At 44.3% G+C, this 23,877-nt stretch overlaps 1 protein-coding gene across 1 annotated transcript in view; it reads right to left on the bottom strand.

Moving 5' to 3' along the window:
* The window catches only part of Pofut3 (protein O-fucosyltransferase 3), a 77,502-nt gene that overhangs the window by 40,529 nt on the left and 13,096 nt on the right, over positions 1-23,877 (bottom strand). The window contains exon 3 of the mRNA XM_048456526.3: positions 22,358-22,652. Within this exon, the coding sequence (XP_048312483.3) occupies positions 22,358-22,652 (295 nt within the window). The remainder of the gene's footprint in view (positions 1-22,357; positions 22,653-23,877) is intronic.

Here is a 23,877-nt window from a genome sequence, read left to right on the forward strand (position 1 = left end):
ATTTTCACCTACAGCATGGCTAGACCGGGGCCAAGGTGAACTACGGAATCATAGCATTACATTTTATGAACCTGCTCTCTGACTGATAGGGCAAAGAGGGTGTGCTGATTTTAATTCATTAAATGACTCTGTCCCAAAGGGAAAAACCTATAGTTGATAAGAAAACAAAAGACAGACGTGGTTGCACACACCTATAATCTCAAAATGAACTCTTTATGGCTGAACATTCATTTTGGATTTAAAAGAGATGTATGACAAACTAAGAGGGTATAACCTAGAACACCAGCACAGGACCAGCTATGTACCAAACACAGAGAGTGTCACCAGATTATGACAAACTAAGAGGGTGTAACCTAGAACACCAGCACAGGACCAGCTATGTACCAACCGCAGAGAGTGTCACCAGATGACATCAGTTCCACAGCCCAAACACTTGCAATGGCTGCTCAGGCATCCAGTGCTCCTATCTCGCAAATGAATTTGCTGGTTCCTGAGTTTTTACTGATTCACAGGCTGCACACCAAGAATCAAGTCTCAGGCATTGTACAGTAACAGGAGACATTTGATAGAGCTAACCCATGAACACTGACTGAAAAACAAGCTTTTGTATTTAAAAATCCATCCTTACCAAATACACACGTTTTCACGTTCTGTCTAAACTCCTGGGGCTGGAAAATATTCAACAATCACAAAACTCGGCCCCTTTGAAATCAGCTATTACCGAGGTAGTTTCTTTGAACGATGCCTCAACATGTCTTCAAAGGCATTAGATATAAGGCCAAGGAAAATGAAAGCGATACATCGGGAATTAAGAGTAAGTCGACTGTGAACTGGTAGAAAGGCCTCCAAAATAGACAAGGATGGCTCTCACACAGGCTGCACCTGCCTCGGTTCCATTCACTCTGGCACCACAGAGACACACACAGCAGGGACGAGTCAGAACCTCTGTCACTCACAAGCCTCACAATGGGGGAAGCATAGCCTAGGGATCTACTCAGGCTGCTCCATTAGTGTTAGCTCTGGGTCTGACTAGATTCATGACGCAAAGCGTGCCCAGCTATGGCAAAGATGTATTCTGTACCTAAACCTTTCCAAGCAATTATTGTATCTCTGTTTTTCCATCTTAAGACCTTGTTTACTGAGGTAAGGGTTCTTGAATTAGAGAATGAAAATGTGTACTCCTTAGCCATATAATGCCATCATAGTGTTATCTTTTCATTTGTTTATATTTATCTTTCAAAACTGAAAATGCTAACGTATTAGCATTTAATTTAATTTAATTTAATTGTTAAATTTAATAATTGTTAAAACCCTAGTTTGTAGCCAGGCATGGTGACTCACATCTTTGATCCCAGCATTTAGGGGGCAGAAGCAGGAGGATCTCTGTGAATTCAAGGCCAGCCTGGTCTACAGAGTGAGTTCCAGGACAGCCAGAGCTATACAGAGAAACCCTGTCTTGAAAACAAAAACAAACTCTAATTTGTTGATACTTTAAGGTTTGACCTCTAACAGGTAATTAGGTTCAAATGAGCTTATGAGAGGTGGGGACTAGTGTCCCTCCAAGAGAAAGAGAAACCATCCTCTCATTCTCTCCAACAAGTGTAGACACAGCAAGAAAACAAATATCTACAAGCCAGGAAGAGGATCTTACCCAATGCAGGCTTCAAAGCCCTTTGGCCTCGTACTCCCCAGGTTGGGGACTGTGAGGAACACTCCTTAAGCACTCAGCCCATGGGATTTTATAACAGCAGCCCAAACTAAGACACACTGCCGTCCTGGAGCGATCCCGGAAAACTGTCTTCTTTCTTTTGTCCTGCTGCCTCTACTATGGTCAAGTTACTCTACCCAATTTCAGTACCATTATTTCACCAAATAAGTCAGCAAGAGATTAGGTGAGCAATGTGATGACGATGTGGTATATATTAGTGTACAATGCCATAATATCCCACCAAAAGAGCAAGCAGTTATAACACATATAGCACATGCACTTCTCAAGCTCTAAACAATAGAACGTTTAACATGCACTGGGTCATGGTTCAACTGCTTCTAAACAATAAATAAATAAATAAACCAAAAGAATTTGATAGAAAGATGAACTTGACCTGAACTTATAATTTACTAATATACACACCAACTTTAGTATTGTAAGAAACACCGGGGTGAATCAACTTTTAAAGAGAATGTTTATGTTGCCACTGAGCTTTGGTGATTTCAGGCCATGCTCTATCAGCCCAGTTGCTTTAGGCTCATGGTGGCTGTTGTGGTTGAGTACATGATAGAGAAAAATTGCTTATTTCACGGCTGAAACATGAAGAAATACAGAAGGAGGGGTTGTAGTGTCCATACCCACATCTGTGGCAGGCTTCCCGATAATCTAAAACCTCCCACTAGGCACCAGCTTTTAAAGGTTCCACTACCTCCAAGTAGCTCCACATGGTAAAACAATGGCCATTTGTGGAGCACCTAAAACCCAAACTATGGCAGTATCTTTCTTTCAAAAGCACCAAGCTCTGAGATTATCAACCAAAACCTAACACCTAACAATTTAAACTTCCTTACCATAGGCACTGTTTTCCTTCTTTTATTCCTAAATTAATATACTGTTCATTTCCGTGTGTGTGTGTGTGTGTGTGTGTGTGTGTGTGTGTGTGTGTTAAATGCACAATATGAAGTTGGACACATGAAGCTTGCAGACAGCATAAAGGAAAGTACTGAGCTCAGCTCACTGCGTTACACATTCCTCAATCTCCTGGCTAAACACAAGCCAGCTCTTTCCCAATCCCAAACCACCACCAAAATGGGGAAAATAGAAACCTACAATACAAAGCCAGAGGAAATCACTGAATCAGCAAGGGATTTAAATGCACAATATGGAAGGTACAGATTGTGGTAATTTGAATGTGGTTACCCCCATACACTCATACGGAATGGCACTATTAGGAAACATGGCTTTGTTAGAGTAGGTATGGCCTTCCGGGAGGAAATGCGCCACTGTGGAGGTGGGCTTTGAAGTCAGTCTCATATATGCTCAAGCCACACCTAGTGTCTCAGTTCACTTCCTGGTGTCTTCAGATGTAGAAAGCACCATGTTAGCCTGCATGCCACCCTATTCCCTGCCACCATGCTCCCCATCATAATAACGTACTCTGAACAGTAAGCAAGCCCCAATTAAAATTTCTCCTTTACAACAGCTTCCATGACCCTGGTGTCTCTTCACAGCAATAGAAACCCTAACTAAGACACAGATGAAGGACCCAAGGAGGAAGGTGATATGGAAGAGGGGGTGTTGTTCTGCTGGATCTTGAAAACTGCAGGACCACACTAATAACAGACCGAACTGGGAGGATGGGAGTAAAAAGGTTGAGATTGATAAAAAGTATAATCACAGATAAATCAAATACCACACAGCAGGTGACCCAGAAAAACAGGGTTCTGTCTAGTTCTGAAATGAAAATCATCAGTCTTGGTTGGCACACAGTACAATAAATGGTGATATTGAAGCCCCCGCAACAACCCCTACCACCCCAGGTCCCATAATCTTGGCAGTCAGGATTTACAGAGTGATAACACTCCCTTCAGAAACCAAGCAGCTCAATAAAAAGGATCTACGTTAAGTTTAATACTTAATAATCCCCTGCGAGGAAAACAAGGTCAATCAGCTTCCCCTACAACCAACCTGAGAGAATAAGCAGACAGGAAAAAATAGAACTGAGGAAGAAAAACATTTAAGTATTAAGAGCTTACTATGGAGAAGTTGTGACCGCAACCACTCAGCAAAAATACTAACAGGAAAAAATGAAGCTAAAAGCATTATAAGAAAATGTTATAAAACTATGATTAAAAAAAAAAAAAAGACTTGAAGTTAAAACCGAAACCTCCATGAAAGCTGAGCAAGGGCTAACGAACTGGCTCAGCAGGTAAAGACCGGAGCTGATGACCAGTCCCATCCCCAGCACCCACATGGAGAAAGGAACACTGACACCCACAAGCTGTCCTCTGACCTGCACATCTGTGCTTGTGACCTGAGCATCAGCCTATATGTACACATAAATAAGTAAATGTCAAAAAAAAAAAAAAGAAATTACAACAAAATGACAAAGTAATGAAAAGAAAAAATTAAAAATAGCAAACTTGAAAATTTCAATATCATCTTCACAGTGGCTTCAAAAGCTGCAGTCAGAGAGGACACCATAGAGAAAACACACCATGACACACTTTTTTCAGGCTACAAGGTTTGCTAGGTGACCATTCTGAAGAAGAAAAAGGCCCATAAGAAGCTACATTCACACAAATTCTTGAAACCCTATTTATAAAAGAAAGAAAATCAAAACAATTCCATATACACAGCGGACTGATCTAAGAGTCTACCCAAGTCTAGACAGAAACACTTCTAGTTAGAATGCACGGTACCTTTTCTTCAAAGATACGACATGAAATAGGAACTCGGGGAGATGAACAAGCTGATGAACTGTAACAAAATTGTGCTGTGTGACTGACTGGTTACAAGGGGAAGAAGAAGCAGCAGAACCACAGCCATAGCTAAAAGACAGGAGCCTTGAGTTCTCAGGAAAATGATGCCCAACCTCAATTTCATACTCCCTTCACACCTGGTTTAGTAAGGGTTTCTACTGCTGTGAAGAGACACCATGACTGGACTGGAGAGATGGCTCAGCGGTTAAGAGCACTGGCTGCACTTCCAGAGGTCCTGAGTTCGATTCCCAGCAACCACATGGTGGCTCACAACCATCTGTAATGAGATCAGGTATACATACAGGAGACAAAACACTATATACATAATAAATAAATAAACCTCAGAGACACAGACAGAGACCATGACCACAGCAACTCTTATAAAGGAAAGCATTAGCTTTGAGTTTCAGAGTTCAGTCCATTATCATCATGGTAGGAAGCATGGTGGTATGCAGGCAGGCATGATGCTGGAGAGGTAGCTGGGAGTTCTACATTTCGATATGCACACAGCAAGAAGAGATGGTCACACTTGGGACAGCTTAAGCATATATGAGACCTCAAAGCCCACCATGACAGTGACATGCTTCCTCCAACAAGGCCACACCCACTCCAACAAGATCATACCTCCTAATACTGCCACTCCGTATAGACCAAGCATTCAAACGAGTCTATGCAGGCCATACCAATTCAAATTACCACAACACCCTTCCTAGGAAACAATTAGAAAATGGGTGGTAGCTACTCAGGGGGAACAAAACACAGCACCAACAATAGGGAGTCCACCATAAAGAAACAAAAATGGGGAGAAAGAAACTCTCAGACTATTTGAAACTTCAGAATGAGGATATCCCATAATATTCAGCACTATTAAAAAGCAAAACAAATGTCCCCTATGAGAAAATCAAATTAACAGGTCATTTTAATAGGAGACCTTTTACTTCAATCTTATTCATTTAAAACTTATTTACTGATAACTTTATGTGTATCTGATCTGTCTAATGGAACACAAACTTAACCGTAAGTAATTAATAAAATTTCACAGTCTTTGAAGATTTAGTTCAAGTAAATAAAACATACCAAAAAATGAAGAAAGAAAAGAGAGAAAAAAGAAATAAGTCACTGGATCTAAGCAAAGTTTCCATGGTAACAGTAATGAAAACAATGATGATCTGGGATCTATTTACAGTCATATGAAGAAGAAGATGATGACCTGGGAGTAATCAAACCCAAACAGGAAGCTGACGGCTGCTGCAGAGGGTGAAGAACAGGAGATATTTTTCATTCTATCCGCTCTGGATCTCACGTGAAATGCGCCATGAGGAAAAGTTAAATTACAGCATTACATTGCAATAGATTTCTGATGTAATGTAACGATATTATACTTGAGGTAGAGAAATATATGCGTCTGGGGAAATTTATTAAAAATGAAGCTAACAGGGCCAGCAAAATGGCTCAGCAGGTGAAATAATTGTTGCATAGCCTGATGGCAGGAGTTTGATCCCCTAGACTGACATGAAGGTGGAAGGGGAAAACCGACTCCACAAAGATGTCCTCTGACTTCCTCACACGTACCAGGAAACACATGCACCCTTCCATACACATGCACCCTTACACACACATGCACCCTTCCATATATATGCACCCTTCCACACACATGCACCCTTCCACACACATGCACTCTTCCATATATATGCACCCTTCCATATATATGCACCCTTATACACACATGCACCCTTACACACACATGCACCCTTCCATACACATGCACCCTTCCATACACATGCACCCTTACACACACATGCACCCTTCCATACACAGGCATTCTTACACACACATGCACCCTTCCATACACAGGCACCCTTACACACACATGCACCCTTACACACACACGCACCCTTACACACACATGCACCCTTACACACACATGCACCCTTACACACACATGCACCCTTACACACACGCACCCTTACACACACATGCACCCTTACACACACATGCGCCCTTACATACACATGCACCTTACACACACATGCACCCTTACACACACATGCACCCTTCCATACACACCACACACAATAATAATAAATTTTTTCTTAATTTGATAAAACTAACAGTTCTCAGGGGCTGGAGAGGTGGCTCAGCAGTTAAGAGCATTAGCAGCTCACAATTGAATTCCTAGCACCCATACAACAGCTCACAACTGTCTGTAACTCCAGTTCCAGGATTTCTGACACCCTCATAAAGATAAAATCCAGGGGAAACACCAATGAACATAAAATTAAGAAACAAAACAAAAATACCTAACAGCCCTCTATATGAGAAGTTAGAGAGATGCTGCTGCTGCTTGTCCAGACAACCCAAGTCCAGTTCCCAGCCACCATGTCAGGCAACTCATAAGCACCTGTAACTCCAGATCCAGAGGACCCAATGCCCTCTTCTGACCTCCACAGGCACCTACATACAAATGTACCTACTAGACATGTACACGGGCATAAATCAAAATCAAATAATAAAATCTATTTTAAAAGAATCAACATACTATTTAGAAGCGGTATGCACTGCTCTCACTGAGGGACCTAGAGAAATCAAATGATCTGGAAGCTTCTACCCTGCTGGGTAACAGATTGCTAAGGGAAAACCATCACATACAGTCTTACTCAGCTGTGGACTCTTCACGCTATGCTACTGACCAGCCAGACGAGATAAGCCCACCGGCTCAATCGCAGCAAATAACTTATGGGGGTAACCAAATGCTTTCTGATTCCCTCCTCAAGAGGCAATTCATACATCTGGCCCTATAAATCTGGACAAAAGCCCATGGCTGGGAAGGCTACATGCCCTAGTGGGAAAGCTATAGCTGTTGTTTTTCTAAGTGACAATGATCCACCTTCTAAATAATAATATTTATGGCCATAGACTGGTGCAATTGTCAGCTTCATTCGCAGAAGCTTCTTCTGCAGAAAGTAATGAGAACAAAGCAATGGTTGAATGCTCAACTCTAAATGAGATGCCTATATCCCTCCCTCCAAGTCTTGGGGAACGTCAACGGAGAGGAGACAGAAAGAAGAAAGGTGAAGTTCAGAGTGCCGTGAAAGGTGAAGTTCAGAGTGCCGTGGTGGACTAGCTTACTGGCACCACAAGGTCACTGCACCTTAAAATTCACAGCAGCTGAGTTTACTTGCAGAAGACCTGCATGCGCAACACTGGATCTGTCAACATCTGTCACGGGCAGGCAAGATGTCTGAGTTCACTGTCAAGCCTGACAACCTGAGTTGGACCCCCAAAACTAACACAGTAGGAGGAGAAAACCAATTCCTAAAAGTTGTCGTCTGACTTCCACATATGCACCATGGTATAATATATACATGCACATACATGTACACGTGTGTGAGTGTGTGTGTGTGCAGACACACTCCCAATAAATAAATGTAATAATTTTTTAAATGACCTTCTGTCATGGATGGGGAACAGAATCAAAAAGTCCCACCCTTCCCTGAGTAATTATAGCCAATAGCCTGGGTGGAGGATCTCCTAAGGCTCCAAACCTCTCTGGAGAGCTACTGGAAGTTGGAAGTTGTCGAGGTAAAGAAAAGTTTTCCCCTGTAGTGTAGTCCCTGGTGAGGTGGCCGTGCTCCTATAAATAACCTCCTAGTTGTGATTCTGTAAGCAACCCTATTGAAGTTCTTAGACCACGCCCCCATCCCAAAGAGGAGGAAGAGGGGAAACAATGGAGCGAGATGGCACCCAGCTGTAAACCCAGAATTTGGGAGGCAGGAGAACCCCACATTCGAGATCATCCTCAGTTGTAAAGAGAATTTGAGACAGTCTGGCTGCAAGCAACCTTGTCTAAAAATGAGAGAGGAAAAGGTGCGCGAGAGAGAAATACAAAATTCCAGAGGAAACCTTCAGAATAAGCAGGAAAAGAACTACCGTTCTTGTTTTGATTTTTTCAGAGATAAGGCCTTCCTTCCTAAATTGCTTTGATTCTAGTCTCTCATTATAATCCTGCTCCTTCAACCTCGTGTGTTCTGGAATAGGCAAGGGCCACCGCACTAAGAGTGATTTTGTTTGTGTGTGTTACTGTTATTTAAAAAAAAAAAGTTTGACTTTGAACATTAAATTTAAATATTAACTTGGTAAAATGATCAAAATTCTTCATCCTAAGGTCGTTTGTGCTCCGCTAGTATATTATCCCCACGCTGCTTTTCTCCTTTGTGTAGCGAGATGAAGCATTAAAGAATGACACGTGAATATTTTAAAGCATAATTAGGGGAATAAAAATCAAGGCCTGCTCCGTTTCCAGGTTTAACTGTACATAGCGCCCTCTGGTGTCACCTGATGGGAAACCATCCTGAAATCTGTAAATGAAATTTACTTAGCAAGGTCCTCTTGAGTCTTCGATTATCTTCATGTGCTCAGTCTCCTAATTCGAGGCCCCAGAATTAGGCTAGGTCGATTTCTTTGAATGCACTGCTTCACTGTAGTCTTTTGCAAAAGTTTTCACCACATCATTATGGAACCCGGTTAATGATAAATTTAGAGAGAAATATGTTCTAAGTCCCAAGCAAATGCTTCTTTAGTTGGTGGAAAAGAACCCTTTTTGCTGTTCCCAGCACCTTTCCAATCTACAGATGCTTTCCGAATCCAAAGCAGAGTCGGATGGAAGCTTGACATGAAGGGGCGTGCGCACAGAGAACAGGAAGTGCCTGTGGCAGTAGCTGCTTCCATGACCCTTACTGACGTCTGCAGGCTTCTGAACGGCAGCTGTACTGTCACCATTAGTAACCGTTTGACCAAAATTCCCTAAGGACAAGGCAATACAGATAATATACCTAAATCACCCCTGCTGGTGAAAATGGGAAGGCTCAATAGCAAAAGGCCACGCTGATGCTCCCATTCCTTTCAGAAAGGAAAAATGAAGAAATTCAACAGGAACGACTGCTTTTGTCATTCACTTCTGTGCACAGAGAAGAGTGTGTTTCCTTTCTAAGCATTATTTGCTGTTTGATAAAGTTGCATATTTCTCCCTGCCAAAACATGGGCTCGTGTTCAGTTCTCTGTTGCTGGCTGACAGAGTGCCCTGCACTTCCTCAATTCTGCTGACTCTCAGTGTCTTGAAGTGATGCTCTGCCCTCCAGGTCACAGATTCCTACCCACACTGGCTCTGCTGATCATTTAGTCAGGGATCTGGGCTGCGGTGCTCAGGCATAGCAAGTCAGAGCCTAAGTGGGACCACTAGGGGCAATGAGGGCAGCAGGGGCACTGAAAGTAGTGGAGACAGTGGGGGCAATGGGTATAGCACGTGTTATCATTTCCACCAACCCAGGTTGCCGGCGTTCTGGAAGAATGCTTAGCCACCCAAGCACTGGCACTTCCAGGTTCCACAGTCGTGCATGCACCACCAAGCATTCGGACAACTTACATAGCCACCCAGAATCCTTAAGCCCTACGTGATCTATGCGTAGCGTGGTCATGTGATCTATGCGTGCTGCAACTACGTAAGCCCCTGTGCGCATGCGCTAGGAGGCCTTTAAAAGCTGGACATGCACGGTCAAAGCTCTCCTTCCGCACCACACTTCAGATAGGCCTGAGCGTCCCTTCTTATTCCCTCTTCTTAATAAACTCTTAAAGTGGGTTCCGTTATGTGTCTTGTGATCCATTCTCATGCTCGGTAATTTCAGTATGGGTAGTGGAGGTAGTGGGGGTGAGAGAGCCCTCACAGAAACCTATAGCTCAAGGTCAAAAATTCGGTGTCTCTGAAAAGATTTTAAGGTTGGTTCCTGAGCTGTGAGCCAATAAACCGCTCCCCTCTCTATACTGGTATCAGCTTTGAACAAGAAACCCTCACAAAACATTTGTTTTGTTTTCATGTAAAATCACGAGGATAATCCTGACAAAATTCTCCTATACAGACCAGCCACACAGGACTTGGACACCAGCCTAAAATGCAATATTTCTTCCCAGGAACCAAACAAATATATAATTAGGATAACAGTATCCTGTGTAGCTTTTCTGTGTGAGATGCTGAGAATGGAATCCGGGGCCTTCAAGTACACTTAAGCAAATCCTCCTCCACCAAGCTGAATTCTTCACTTTCTCATAAAAATATTGGTCCTATTGTGACATAGAGATGAAAAGAACATATGTCTTTTTTTTTTTTTTTTTTTTTTTTTTTGGTTTTTAGAGACAGGCTTTCTCTGTAGCTTTGGAGCCTGTCCTGGAACTAGCTCTTGTAGACCAGGCTGGCCTCGAACTCACAGAGATCCGTCTGTCTCTGTTTCCCGAGTGCTGGGATTAAAGGCGTGCACCACCACCGCCCGGCTTTAAAAGAACATATGTCTTTTAAGTTAAAAAAAAAAAAAAAATGCCAGAATCTTCACGCCTTCTGAGTATATTAGAGACACATAGATGTGTGAATCAAAAGGCTAGGGTTCAAAGTTCGGATTAGCTTTGGATGATTGACAATGAGGACCATAACTCACAGAGCAGGGCACAGTCGTCTCTCAAAGGAGTTAAAGGGTGGTCTCAGCAGATCAGCTTGTGTGTATAACACAGAGAACTTTGAAAATGTTAGTTTGCACCCTCTTCTATGTCTCAAGGTCCAGCCTGTTAGTCCTCGATCCTGTGGAGGGACAGAACTGCCACCATCTATGTTCCCTAAGCTCCCAAAGAAGAGAAGGGGCTGGCCAAAACAAAGTGCCGTGTCCCCCCCCCCCGCCCCCGCCCCCCACCTCCGCGTCCTCATGCACCAGCCAGTCTGCAGCAGGGCTTCCTTATGTACTGACTTGGGCGGGATCCTCTCCAATCCCCGAAGGAACCCTGTGAATGAGGATGCCCACACACCCTGCCAGCCCCCCCTTCCCTAACTCCAGCTAGAAGCTTCTCATTCTCAACCCATTTTTCGTCTGAACAAATTGTTCTCTGGCTTCTCGGTTTTCAAATTGACATTTCTCTCTCCCCTAGTCTGCTCCTAATTAAAGGGCCTGACAAACTTGGTCTGCTAACCTCACAGCGGCGGCTACTCTGACAGCTCTCTGCTGCCCCCTCTTGTCACCGTGCGGAACAGGAGACTCATGAATACACTGTGTCTTTCGGTCAAGGCAACTCTTTTGACAATACTTGGCATGCCTGGCACTGTGCTCGGTACTCGAAATGCCATAGGGAGCAAAACGAAAACTGCCCTCCTTTCTGTGAAACTCACGATGCAGTAGGAAAGGCGCACACTGACCAATCACATAGTAAACGTTATGTCAGAGCTCAGAGGGCTTAGGAGATGTTTTAAGACCAGGTATAACGTTGTCAGGGGATTAGAGGAGGCCCCCTACAAGTAGAGATGCAAGCTGGGATGGAAGGATGAGGGGAACAAGGAGAATGAGGAGGGGTGTGGGTAGAAGGGACATCCCAGAGGAGGAAGCAGCATCGTGGTCTCAAATGGCAGGAAATCGTGGAAATTAGATGAGAAGAAAGAAAATCAGCCTGGTTAGAGGAAGCTGCCAACTGGAAGGCAAAGCCACAGAAGAGGCAGACAGCTGCAGGCAGGACCACTGGAGGCTGCTGGGAGTGGGCACTGTCCAGGAACGAGGTAGCGGTACTTAAGTCGAGAAGTTAAGGTAGAGTACGGGAGAAAAGAAGAAATCTGGTAAGGAGGCAGAGGCCAGAAAACGTTTTCAAGATTTAGGAGACACTATGGAAGCAAGGGAAGTGGACGACAAACTGGTTCCCTACAGAAGGAAAAGGAGACCCAGGGATGACTTCTAGTTTCTAGATCTCATGACAGTTCAACACTAGAGCCATTTCTGAGTTTGGAGGTGACTGTGTGGCCCTTGAAATGGATAGCAAGCACAGAACGGGCACTGTGGTGGTTTACATGAAAATGATCCCCACAGTCTCACAAGGAGTGACATTGTTAATGAAGTGTGGTCTTGTTGGAGGAGGTGTGTCACTCAGGACAGACTGGGAGATTTCAGGCCTGCTGCCCGCAGATCCTGTGGGACTCCCAACTATTTCTGCAGCACCACGTCTGCCTGCATGCCACCACGCTTCCCACCATAATAATGGACTAAACTCCTGAACTTTCAACAGCCCCAATTAAATGTTTCCCTTTAAGAGCTGCCGTGGTCATGGTGTCTCTTCGCAGCAATAGGACACTGACTAAGACAGGCACTCAGACGGAACCGACAACCAGGGGACTGACCGAAGCCCTCTGCATAGATGTTACAGTTGTGTAGCTTGGTCTTCTTGTGGGACTCCTAACAGTGGGTTCGGGGCTGTCTCTGACCCTTTGGCCATCTTTTGGAACCCTATTCCTCATACTGGGTTGCCTTGTCCAACTTTAATACAAGGGAGGTACTTAGTCTTACTGCAACTTGATAAGCCATGTTTTGTTGATATCCATGGGAAGTCTGCCCTTTTCTAAACAGAAACGGAAAAAGGAGTGGATTTGGGGGGGAGGACAGGGAGGACCAGGAGAAGAGAATGGAGGGGAAAACTGTCGTTGGGATGTTGGAAGAAAGGAAGGGAAGGAGGGAGGGAGGGAGGGAGGGAGGGAGGGAGGGAGGGAGGGAGGGAGGGAGGGAGGGAGGGAAGATGGAAAGAAGGAATTCAGGCACTCAGAAAAGAGATCTACAGAAAAGGGGTATGTACTTGAGCCATCAGCCAGAGTCCTGTATGAGTCTCAACACTAATCAGGGCCTTGCCTTATTCCATTTTCTGCTGCTATAATTGTTATTCCTTTGGGTCTGGTCCCTTTAAGAGCTAACCACGCCCACTCCCAGCCACTTCTAACCTCCCTCACCGCCATCTTAACTCTTCCTCTTCTGTCCCCTATCTCTTGGCGTGTGCACACGTGTCTCTATTTCTCTCTATGTTTATCTCCATATCTCTCTTCTTTAAGTAATAAATATTTAGTTTTATGTTTATCCTTTCGTCTATTTATTATGTTCTGTACGCCTTTTATCCACCAACTCCATCCACCAGCTCTGCCACTCGCCGCGTGGAACCTGCACCCGTTCTGGGGGCAGCCTCTTCCTGGACTAGCCTGCCTCGGTCACCCGCCAACATATTATCTTTTAAAGAACAATAATAATGGGTTACCCAAATAGAAAAGTATGTGGAAAATCAATTTATTTCTAACATTTTTGGACCTGAAGGAGGAGCATTATTGTTTGGTCATTACACAGTGGAGGGCTTTGTGGCATACGCGTGGGAGCATGCAGGAGAGAGGAGGGACCCACTTTTATAATAACACACTCCCTTCTCAGATAAGCCTCTCCTGCAGTGAGGACATTACTACACTCACGCAGAGTCCTTGTGGTCTAAGCACTGCTTAGGAAACCGCATCTCCAACACCGGTAGACTGGAGCTAACATCCAGCATCGAACTTCAGGGATCCATTCAAACCAAGGGAGCCCTTCGGGAGCTGGGGGAGTGAGACTCTGTGAGGAGCTTGTGGAATTTTTTTTTCCAAGAGTGATGAAATAGAAACATGTTTCCATCAGCGATTTGGGGTTGCTACTGTCACTGATGGGAGGAGTTCAGGGAGACCAGCAAACCTCAGCACAACCCCGAGATCAAACATCCCATGTCCCGCTGCATCAAGGATGCTGAAAAGTTTTGGTTTTAATTTGCTGGGCCCAGGATCGAACTTAATCTTATTATCAACACCGAGGCTTATACTCCTTCCCTGCTTCCAATTTATATTCAGTCTTCCAGGAGTGTAGGATTGTATAAATTACAGGGAAAGTGGTCTCTTGTTGAGCGCCTCCCCAGCACTACTCCCCAGTGGAGGAAATCCCATGAGCACTGAAGGGAACTCACTGTTTCTCTATCATCCATGCTGGGGACTGCGTAAAAGACCCGTGGTCACCATCAACGACTCTACAAATATGTACAATTGTCTATTACAGCGTCTGCACGCCCAAATACACAAAGATTGAAATACTTACTAAACACAAGTCATTTCTCTTTATACGTCAGGAGGGCATAACATACATTTTTGAATTACTCTCTGTTGTGCCACGTGGGCATTGTTGTTCCAAGGCTAGTGGGATTATCAGCCACCATCCCAAGGAGGACAAGGAGAATGAGAAACCATGCCTTGGTGTAATTTACACTGATTAATTCCACCCTGGAGTTCCAGCTAGACAACGGTGGCCTTGCCAGTCAGACAGAGAAAAAAAAAAAAAAAAGAAAGAAAAAGAAAAAAAAAGTGAGAAGCCAGAAATTCTGGGTAGGCAGAGACTCATCCCTGTAATAATTCTAGAATGAGGACTTGCTTCAGGCTGTGACATTACACAGTAATTGCTCAGCCATCTTTTCATGAGTGACTCATCAGAATCAGGGGTCCTGATAAAGGCTGAACCATAATTGAAGAAAATTTGGGCGCCATTGTTTTGTGAATAAAGTAGCTGTCTTGCTGGAGATTTTCGCCATAGCTAACTCCCCCTCTGTTACATATTTGGGGATTAATTCTCACAGTTCAGAACAGTCTCCCATGCCTTTGGAGTTTACGAATCACGCTGCTAGGCCCTCCTTCCTTTCTCCTAGGTAAACACAGAGACCTGCCTTCCGGCAATTATTTTTATCAACAGGTATTTGTTTAGGGTTCAGGCAAAACCGTCCCATTTAAGATATTCTCAGATATCCAAGGACACAGAATTACCGCTTGCCCAAAGCTGCTGAGTCATAGTGGCTCAGACAGACAGAAGAATAAGATGCCCTGGTTTTAGCGCACTTAAAGACTCCTAGCTCCTTATGCTCGCTCACCTTCGCCTCAGTTTACTGATGATTTTAGTCCGGGAAATTTACTGCTTGTGTTTAACTCTCAAGGACAGCAGGAGACATAATTAACTGCAACCCAGAGAAAGACCCACAACGCCCACGATCAGAGCGACTGATAACAGCATACTCCGGAACTGATAATTTAGAGGCCTGGGCTCCTCTTTGCTTCTACCACTTAGAGCAATAAGTGTAAACTGCAGATCTAGACCCAGAGAAATTGCAGCGTCTGGTGAATGTGCAGATCAGATCAGGAGCCATTAGCTTCCCCCTGACTGCTTATGTAGGTTGCCTGGTTACCCGGTATCATCTATGCATGCTGGGAGAAAAAAAAAAAAAGTGGTGAGCTGATTTTTAAAAAAAAAAAAAAATCTGTGCCCTATTCATTTTACTGAAAATAAACCTTTTTAGCTCTTTACCAACCACCTAAAAGTGTAGTGTAAAGCACTAGCCTTCCCCTCCAGAATTCCCTGATTTAATTTCTTTCTTAACTAACTTTCTCCATTAAGGAGTTCACCAGACACCTTTGAGCTGACAGCCATGGATCTTATTCAGCAGTATGGACGATTTTACACCAGGAGAGTCTGGGAAAAACAGGCAAAGAGGTGGAGTGCAAGGAATTCTGGGGAATGAGAAGAGACTGGTGAGAAGACAGAGATGGCTCTGACACACCTTTGTGGAACTTGGTATAAAAGAGGAATCGCCCACAGCCATGGGAAGATAAACTTAGAAATTGTGTTTCCAAGGGAAAGGCGGTACACAGAGTTTACTAGTGTGGTCTTCCCTCTTTGGGTGGGCACTAATTCTCCGGACTCCCTCCATCAGCAAGTGAGGAAAAGAAGTCACGATCTCAGGTGCTCCTGGAAGAGGAACCCAGGTAAGATCTGCTCTGGTCCCCAATCAGCATGTGGCACTTCAGAGTGCCCATAAGTCTGACCTTACCGCATTTCATGAAATTAAGGTCCAATCTAGGATCTCTAAATTAACCCTTCACATAGCATCTCAAGAGCAAATCATCAGTTAAGAAATGGCGAGACCTGCCCAACTCAGCCTGCTTCACTAGGACAAAAGAACAGACTGTTTAAAGACTACCACGCAGAAATTCGTCACATCAGAATGAATATGATTAAAAATATATGATGTTAATTTACCAAAGAACTGATAAAAAATAGTTTAAATAAGACTAGTTTTACTTTGACTTTTCCAGAAACTTACACTAAATTTTCCAGGAACATGGGATTATATAAATTAAAGGGAAAGTGGTCTGCTCTTGAATATCTACCCAACATGCTCCTCAGCTGAGAAAACTGGATCAGTGCTCATGTAATTTAGTACCAATATGGCATTTCTCTCTTATCTACACGAGAGTCTTTGTAAAGAACCCATGGTCTCCATCATTGACCTCACACAGCCATACAGATGTTCACTATGCCGTCCATGTGCCCCAGAAAACCTACAGATTCAAGAAGAGGATTCTGACCGTAAATTATCACCTTTATGCGTGGACAGTATCGTGTGAGTAGGAAAATAAAAAGGGGTGCAGAGTAGGGAGCACCTCCTTCCATTTGCTAATGGATATTTTTACAAGCAGAATTGCCTGTGAGCTCTGAGGCTTAGCAACGGTCTTGTCTAAACAGCTTGAGACACCTTTGGAAGGATGCAGGCAAGGATGCAGAGGGAGTCACGGGAAAAGGTGTCCAGGTGGAGACAACGCTGCCAGATTTGCTCACAGAGTACTCAACTCTCAGAAGAACGAAAGTGGACTTTCTGGAGAGCAGTCCAGTTTCTCGAAACTTCCCATCCAGTAGGCATAAAAGAAAACACCAGACCAAACCAATATTAAAGCAAATCCTTGAAACCGTTCTTCCTCTCTAGGTGAGAAGATCTATCTTCCAGATTTCTTAGATTAAATACGAACAGGCCTGGAGAAGCACAATACTTCGTGATCGACGTTTTATTGACATTTTTACTGGCCAGGAAGGAGGAGAGTAACTGAACTGACATTTTTATACATCATAACTATAGTAAGATTAGGATGGACAGAGTGCCCAGCCAGACAAGGAATTAAAGGAATATGCTGTTAATTTTTCTCTTTCTACACAGACAACTCCTCATCAATACATAAATTCTACCTCCACCTCACCGCTCCAACTGTAATTTTGCTACTGTCGTGAATGGTAATGTAAATGTGTGGTATGGAGGATAATCTTTGGTGACCCATGGTCATCTGACCCACAATGGGGTTGGGACCCACAGGTTGAGAACCACCGCTTTAACGGCACAGGGGCCAACCAGCCCTGGGTATACTGGGTAATCTCAAAACTCTTGTTCATCTACACTGCCAGCCAGATACAGGTTATGCACTAGCTTTTTTCTGACAATTGAAATACAGACACTTTAGGAGACAGAGACTGAATAAACGATGATGCCAATCCAGGACCATTTGTGATGGTTGCCCAGGGGAGTTACCGTTCGGTCTCACCGTTATACACAGGTTTAGCTAGGAGAATCAATGGGCTAAACGGAAGGCGGACACAGACCCAGGGAGCCTTGCATGGCACACTAACAAAAACAACAAACACTTAGCACTCGGTTTTCCATGTGAGTAGTAGCAAGCAACCCGGCCTACGGTACAGTGACAGCCACAGCCGAGGCACACTGTTAACATGCCAGGAAGCTGGCGGAAGGCGAGGCCACCTCTGAGAAAACACGGGCCCTAGCCTGACTAGAAAATAAGTGTGGGGCGTACAGATCTACAGTCCTGGACAGTCACCACGCAGAGTCCTGTTTTACCAGCTCCCACCCATCACAGCTAAAGGGGTTCCTACCAGGATAGAAGGAAACCATCAACCAGCAGAGCGATTGTTACTGCATTTTAACTGATAAAAATACAAGATTCTAAACGATGGCTGAGAAGGAAGAGGAAGGCTAAACACGCTGTGCACAATGGTTGTGTTTGTGTGTGATCGCGTGCGCGCACGCGTGCGTGCATTTGTGTGTGTGTGTGTGTGTGTGTGTGTGTGTGTGTGTGTTTGTGAGTGTGTGTGTTGGAGGACACAGGTGCTCAACTTGTTTCCCTGGGCAGAAGCCATTGCTGTGCTTAAATAAATGTCTACTGGAGATTCCTAATAGCATCCACAATATTCCGTATTATTTTTCACGTTTCAAAACTTGTAGGCAGAGGACAAAAGTCAGTGATGAAGCACTTACTGAGCATGAATGAGGCTCTGGTTCAATCCTCAGTACTTTGCAAATAAACATTCAGTTTGGTTGCTGAGGAGATGGCTCAACCAATGCTATCCCAAAGCAAGAGAACCCGAGTTTAATCCCCAGCACCAACCTGAAAAAGATAGATATGATGCCCCATCCTTGTGATCCCAGCACTAAAGAGACAGAGACCAAAAAATCCAGGCTGACTGCCCAGCCACCTTAGTCTAATTGGTAAGTTCTGGGTCCCAGTGAAACACCGTGACACAAAATGGAAGGTAGATGGCTCCTGAGAAGTGACATCCAAGTTGACCTCTGGCCTCTACATATACATGTGCACACATATATATACTCACACACACATGACCATGCATGTACGCACACCTACATAAGCACACACACATATATTCAACACACATACACAAACACACATGAATTCCTACTTGCAACTTGGTTGAGACTTAAGTTGTTTGCCTATGCTTCTAGTCTGTACATATTTACCATTGTATAGTATACTGCTGTGTCAAGACAGCATACTGCATTTGACTAAACCTTCTGTTCAAAAAATATTTTTAAAATAAAGGAGTTATTTTTAGAGCTTTGTGTGACAGTCAAAATGCAGACACACTGAAAATACTACGTCATCATCCTCAGATGGTGTATGTAAGAAATACCTGAGACATCAGTAAATTGAGTCCCACTCAAAGATATAGAATTGTGTGTATGTGTGTAAGTTGCATGCATTTGTGCTTGTGTGTGTGTGTGTGTGTGTGTGTGTGTGTGTTTCAAATCTGGGGGGGGAGGGGTAACCTGAAACAGTTCCGGCCCAAGGACTTCAGTTAAAAGCTACTCAACCTGTGCTGTGGATTTCTCTTGGTTTTTATGCGCCTAGAATTTTAGCGAATGCTTACTTATATCAGGGCACTCATGCCCACTGCTCTGTGGCCCTGACTCTGTGGGACATGCAAACCCCCCAGACTCTACTTGAAAGAACAATGAAAATGGCTCAGTTCCACTCCAGTCTTGATTCTGTCTTTCCAGTGCCACCATTAGACACATTATACACTCACACACACCACACACGCACACATATTCACCCATGCTCACACATACTCTCGCATACACACATGTGCACAAGCACACACATGCAAACATAAACATTCACAGGCACACACAGGTATACACACAAGCGCAAACAAATATACACACTCACAAGCACACACATGCGTACACACAAGCATACCCATGCAAATATACACACTCACAAGCACACACGTGCACACACAAGCACACATGCAAACATAGACATTCATAAGCACACATGTGTACATAAACACATACATGTGTATACACAGGCACACACATGCGTACACACAAGCATACACATGTGCACATAAGCATACACATGTAAATATGCACACTCACAAGCACACACATGCAAACATGCACTCATAAGCACACACATGTATGCACAAAATCACACACATGCAAACATGTACACTCACAAGCACACATGCATACACACAAGCACACACATGCATACACATAAGCACACACATGCAAACATGCACACTCATAAACATACACATGTGTACACACATACACACACACACAAAGACACATGCCGTCACCTCCATGCTCATTCATGCAGTCTCCCTTTCAGTGACATCTTAGCTCATCTGAGCGGCTTTGCCTTCATTTGGTAAGTTCATTCATTCATCTGCCCCATCATGGCACCATTGGCTTCCCAGACCCGTGTCCTGCCAACTACTGCTGCATACTGACGGGCCCACCTTCCTGCATAGGGTGGCCCTTCAATTCCAGCATGACAGATAATCAGCTTCAGGAACTAATAAGTTCTTTGAACAATAATGCTGAGAAATCTCAATCTCCCTCTCTGTGTGTGTATGTGTCACCTCCCTTCCTTCCTCTCTCCTTCCTTTCCTACCTCTCTTCTATGTAAGTAGTGTGGGGGTATGTGTATGTGTATGTGTGTGTGCATGTATGTGCATGAATGCATACATGCAGGGTGCATGCACAAGTGACTGTGGAAGCCAGAGGACATCTACAGCCATCATTTTCCAGATGGCATCCACCTTGGGTTTTTGTGAGACAGTCTTTCACTGACCTGGAGTTCACACGCGGGCTAGGCCAGCGAGCCCCATGGATACTCAGGGCTCTGCATTCCCAGCACGGGGTTAACAAATGCACACCTTATGTCTGGCTGTTTTAAGGGTCCTGGGGATTGAATGCAGGTCCTCATGTGTGGTGGTTAGAATGAAAATGATCCACATAGGCTCTGTTTGAACGCTTGGTCCCCAATTGGTGGAACTGTCTGGGAAAAATTAGGAGGTGTAGCTTGTTGGAGAGCTGATATTGGGGATGGGCTTTGAGGATTCAAAAATCCTCAACATTCCGGATGACTTTCTCTTCCTCCCTGTCTCCAACTTTTGGATAAGATGTAAGCTCTCGGCTACTGCTCCTGTGTCATGTCTTCCTGCCAGCTGCATGCTCCCCACCATGGTGGTCATAGACTCTAGCACCCTCTGGAACTGTGAGCTTTCTAAGTTGCGTTTGCCATGGTGTCTCTTCAGCGACAGAAAGGTTTCCATAGCAATCACCTTAACAACGTAGCTCTCTCCTCAGCCACCCTTTTATTCTGATTAATCTAACGTCAAAGACATAAACAACATCATGCTTGTTGATGTCCACTTACATGTCTGTCATGATCATCAAAATTCCCTGCCTTCATCACCAATGGATATTTAAACCGATATCGGCAATACCAAATTCCACACAACAGATTTATTTAGTAAGCACTACATTCACCTATGAAACCACTGAGCAGCCCATCCAACCAAGCCTAGGCTGGTGTCTTAGTTGCTGTTTTACTGATATGAAGAGACCTCATGACCGAGGTGTTGTAGAATATAATTTTAAGATGTGTTACATTTGTTTATGCTGTGGAACATTTGTTAAACGATGCAAGGATGTGTTGCATTCTTTTATGTCGCATTTGTTTAACTCTGTGAAACTGTGTTATTTTGCCTGCCTAACACACCTGATTGGTCTAATAAAGAGCTAAACGGTCAATAACAAGGCAGGAGAAAGGATAGGCAGGGCTGGCAGGAAGAGAGAATAAATAGGAGAAATCTAGGGAGAAAAAATATCAAGGAGCGAGAAAAGAAGAGACCAGTCACAAAGCCACGCTGTCAGACATGGAATAAGAAGGAAAGAAAAGATACACAAAATTGAGAAAGGTACAAGCCCAGAATCTAAAGGTAGACAGGGTTAACTTAAGAAAAGCTGTCAAGAAACAAGCAAAGCTCAGGACAGGCATTTATAAGTAATAAGAACTCTCTGTGTGTTTTTACTTGGGGCCTCCCAAAGAGTAAGAGTAAAAACTACACCAAGGCACCTTATAAAAGACAGCTTTAATTGGGAGATTGCTTACAGTTCCAGGGGGTTAGTCCATGATCATCATTGCGGGGAAACACAGTGGCAGGCAGGCAGACATGGTGCTGGAGCAGTAGCTAAGACCTGACAGAGGAGACTGGGCCTGGCACGGGCTTTTGAAACCTCAAAGCCCACCCCCAGTGACACCTCCTCTAACAAGGTCACACCTCCTCAACCTTGCTAAACAGTACACCAGCTGGGGACCATTCATTCAAAAGTATGAGCCAAGAGGGGCCTTTCTCATTCAAACCAGCACAGTTGACCAGGATTGTCTGAAATTTGCTCAATGTCTCCGGCCTTCCACACACCCAACACTGAAGAAATCAGGTGTTCTAATATACATCCAAGGAGAGCTCTGGCCTCTCTGGGGGGGGGGGGGGGATGAACAGCAACTCGCCTTTGAACAAGACTTTAACAGATGAAAGGAGGAAGGAGAAGCCCCACTCACCATAGAAGAGGAAGGCCTTGGTCATGTGATGCTGCTGGAAGGTCCGGTTGATGGTGAAGAAGCAAGCATCTGTCCCACACTGGCCCAGCCTGCCAGTCTCCCCTGTCAGTGGGGACCACCACAGCACAATGGGGTAGCTGCCAACGTCCACTGTATTCTTCACACCCAAGGCTAGGGCTGCCTTTTCAGGAAATGGGTCGAGACGGTGAGGCTCTTCCTCCACTTTTTTATGTCCATCTTGCAAATTGGAATTTTCAAACTTCTTCCTTTCAAATCTTCCAAGCTCAACCACGACCTGAGAGTGAAGACAGCCATTATCAGAATTTGATGCTTCCATTTTATTCGACACAGCTCCCACTGACGAAGATTTAGCTTCCTGTCAGTTTTCTGTAACAACATACCACAACTCCTTTAAAGTAACACACTTAGAACCACACAGGTTCTGGAGGGCAGGAGCTAGAGACGGGCGCATAGTCTAAAAATCAAATGGCCAGAATAGCTACATCCTCTACAGAGCCTGCGGAACAGTACAGCCTCTTGCTTTTTCTTTTAGGCATAGCTCACAATGCTTATTTGGCTCTCGGTCCCATTTTCAATCTATTGCCACCACTCCTCTTGCTCCTGACACTGCCCCCTCTGTGAAGAAGTCCAGGGAAGGTTCTCTGGTTTTAATGACCTGTGTGATTACCTTCGACCTCTGTGAACAATTCTGGATAACCTCCTGTCTTGTTCCACTGGGTACTGCTATAACAGTATACCTGAGGTTGATAATCTCTAAATCTTAAAGCTCTGGAGACTGTGCTGTCCAACGCTGAGGAGGCCAACAGAGGGAAACGGACAGGAAGGGTTGCGGTGTAGCTCAGGGCTGGAATGCTTGCCCCAAACACTAGAAGTTGTGGGCTTCATCCTGGCACCTGCCCTTCACCAAAGAGATTAATTTAGAGCCAGAGCGATGGTATATACATGCGATCCTAGCACTTAAGAGGTTGAGGCAGAGACTGGGGGTGGTGGTAATGCATGCCTTTAAACCCAGCACTCGGGAGGCAGAGGTGAATCTCTGTGAGTTTGAAGCCAATCTGGTCTGCAGAGCGATTTCCAGGACAGGTCCAAAGCTACACAGAGAAACCTTGTCTCAAAAAAACAAGAAACAAAGAAAAAAGAGGCTGAGGCAGTGAGATACCAAGTTCAGGGTCAACATGGGGTGCAGAGTGAGATCTTGTACCAAAAAAGGGAAGCAAGAAAGAATCAAATTCATCTTTTTATCAGCAAACTGCTCCTAAGATAGCACAATTTCATTATAATAGCACTAATCTTAATAATATTAATAAAAATAGTGTCCACAAGAGGACACGCACCCAGTAACCAAGGACAGCTCCTTTTTAATGGGCCTGTTATTCCTGGTGTGAGTAAAGTGCCGCTGACCACCACACATCACCTGAAGTCCATAACTCCCCTAAGGAAAGGGTAAAACTTCGACTAGATTCTCAACAGTACCCACGCCAACTAAGATGTTAGAACCT

The sequence above is a fragment of the Myodes glareolus genome, chromosome 23 (genome assembly GCF_982192425.1).
Source record: "Myodes glareolus chromosome 23, mMyoGla1.1, whole genome shotgun sequence".
Lineage (NCBI taxonomy): Eukaryota > Metazoa > Chordata > Mammalia > Rodentia > Cricetidae > Myodes > Myodes glareolus.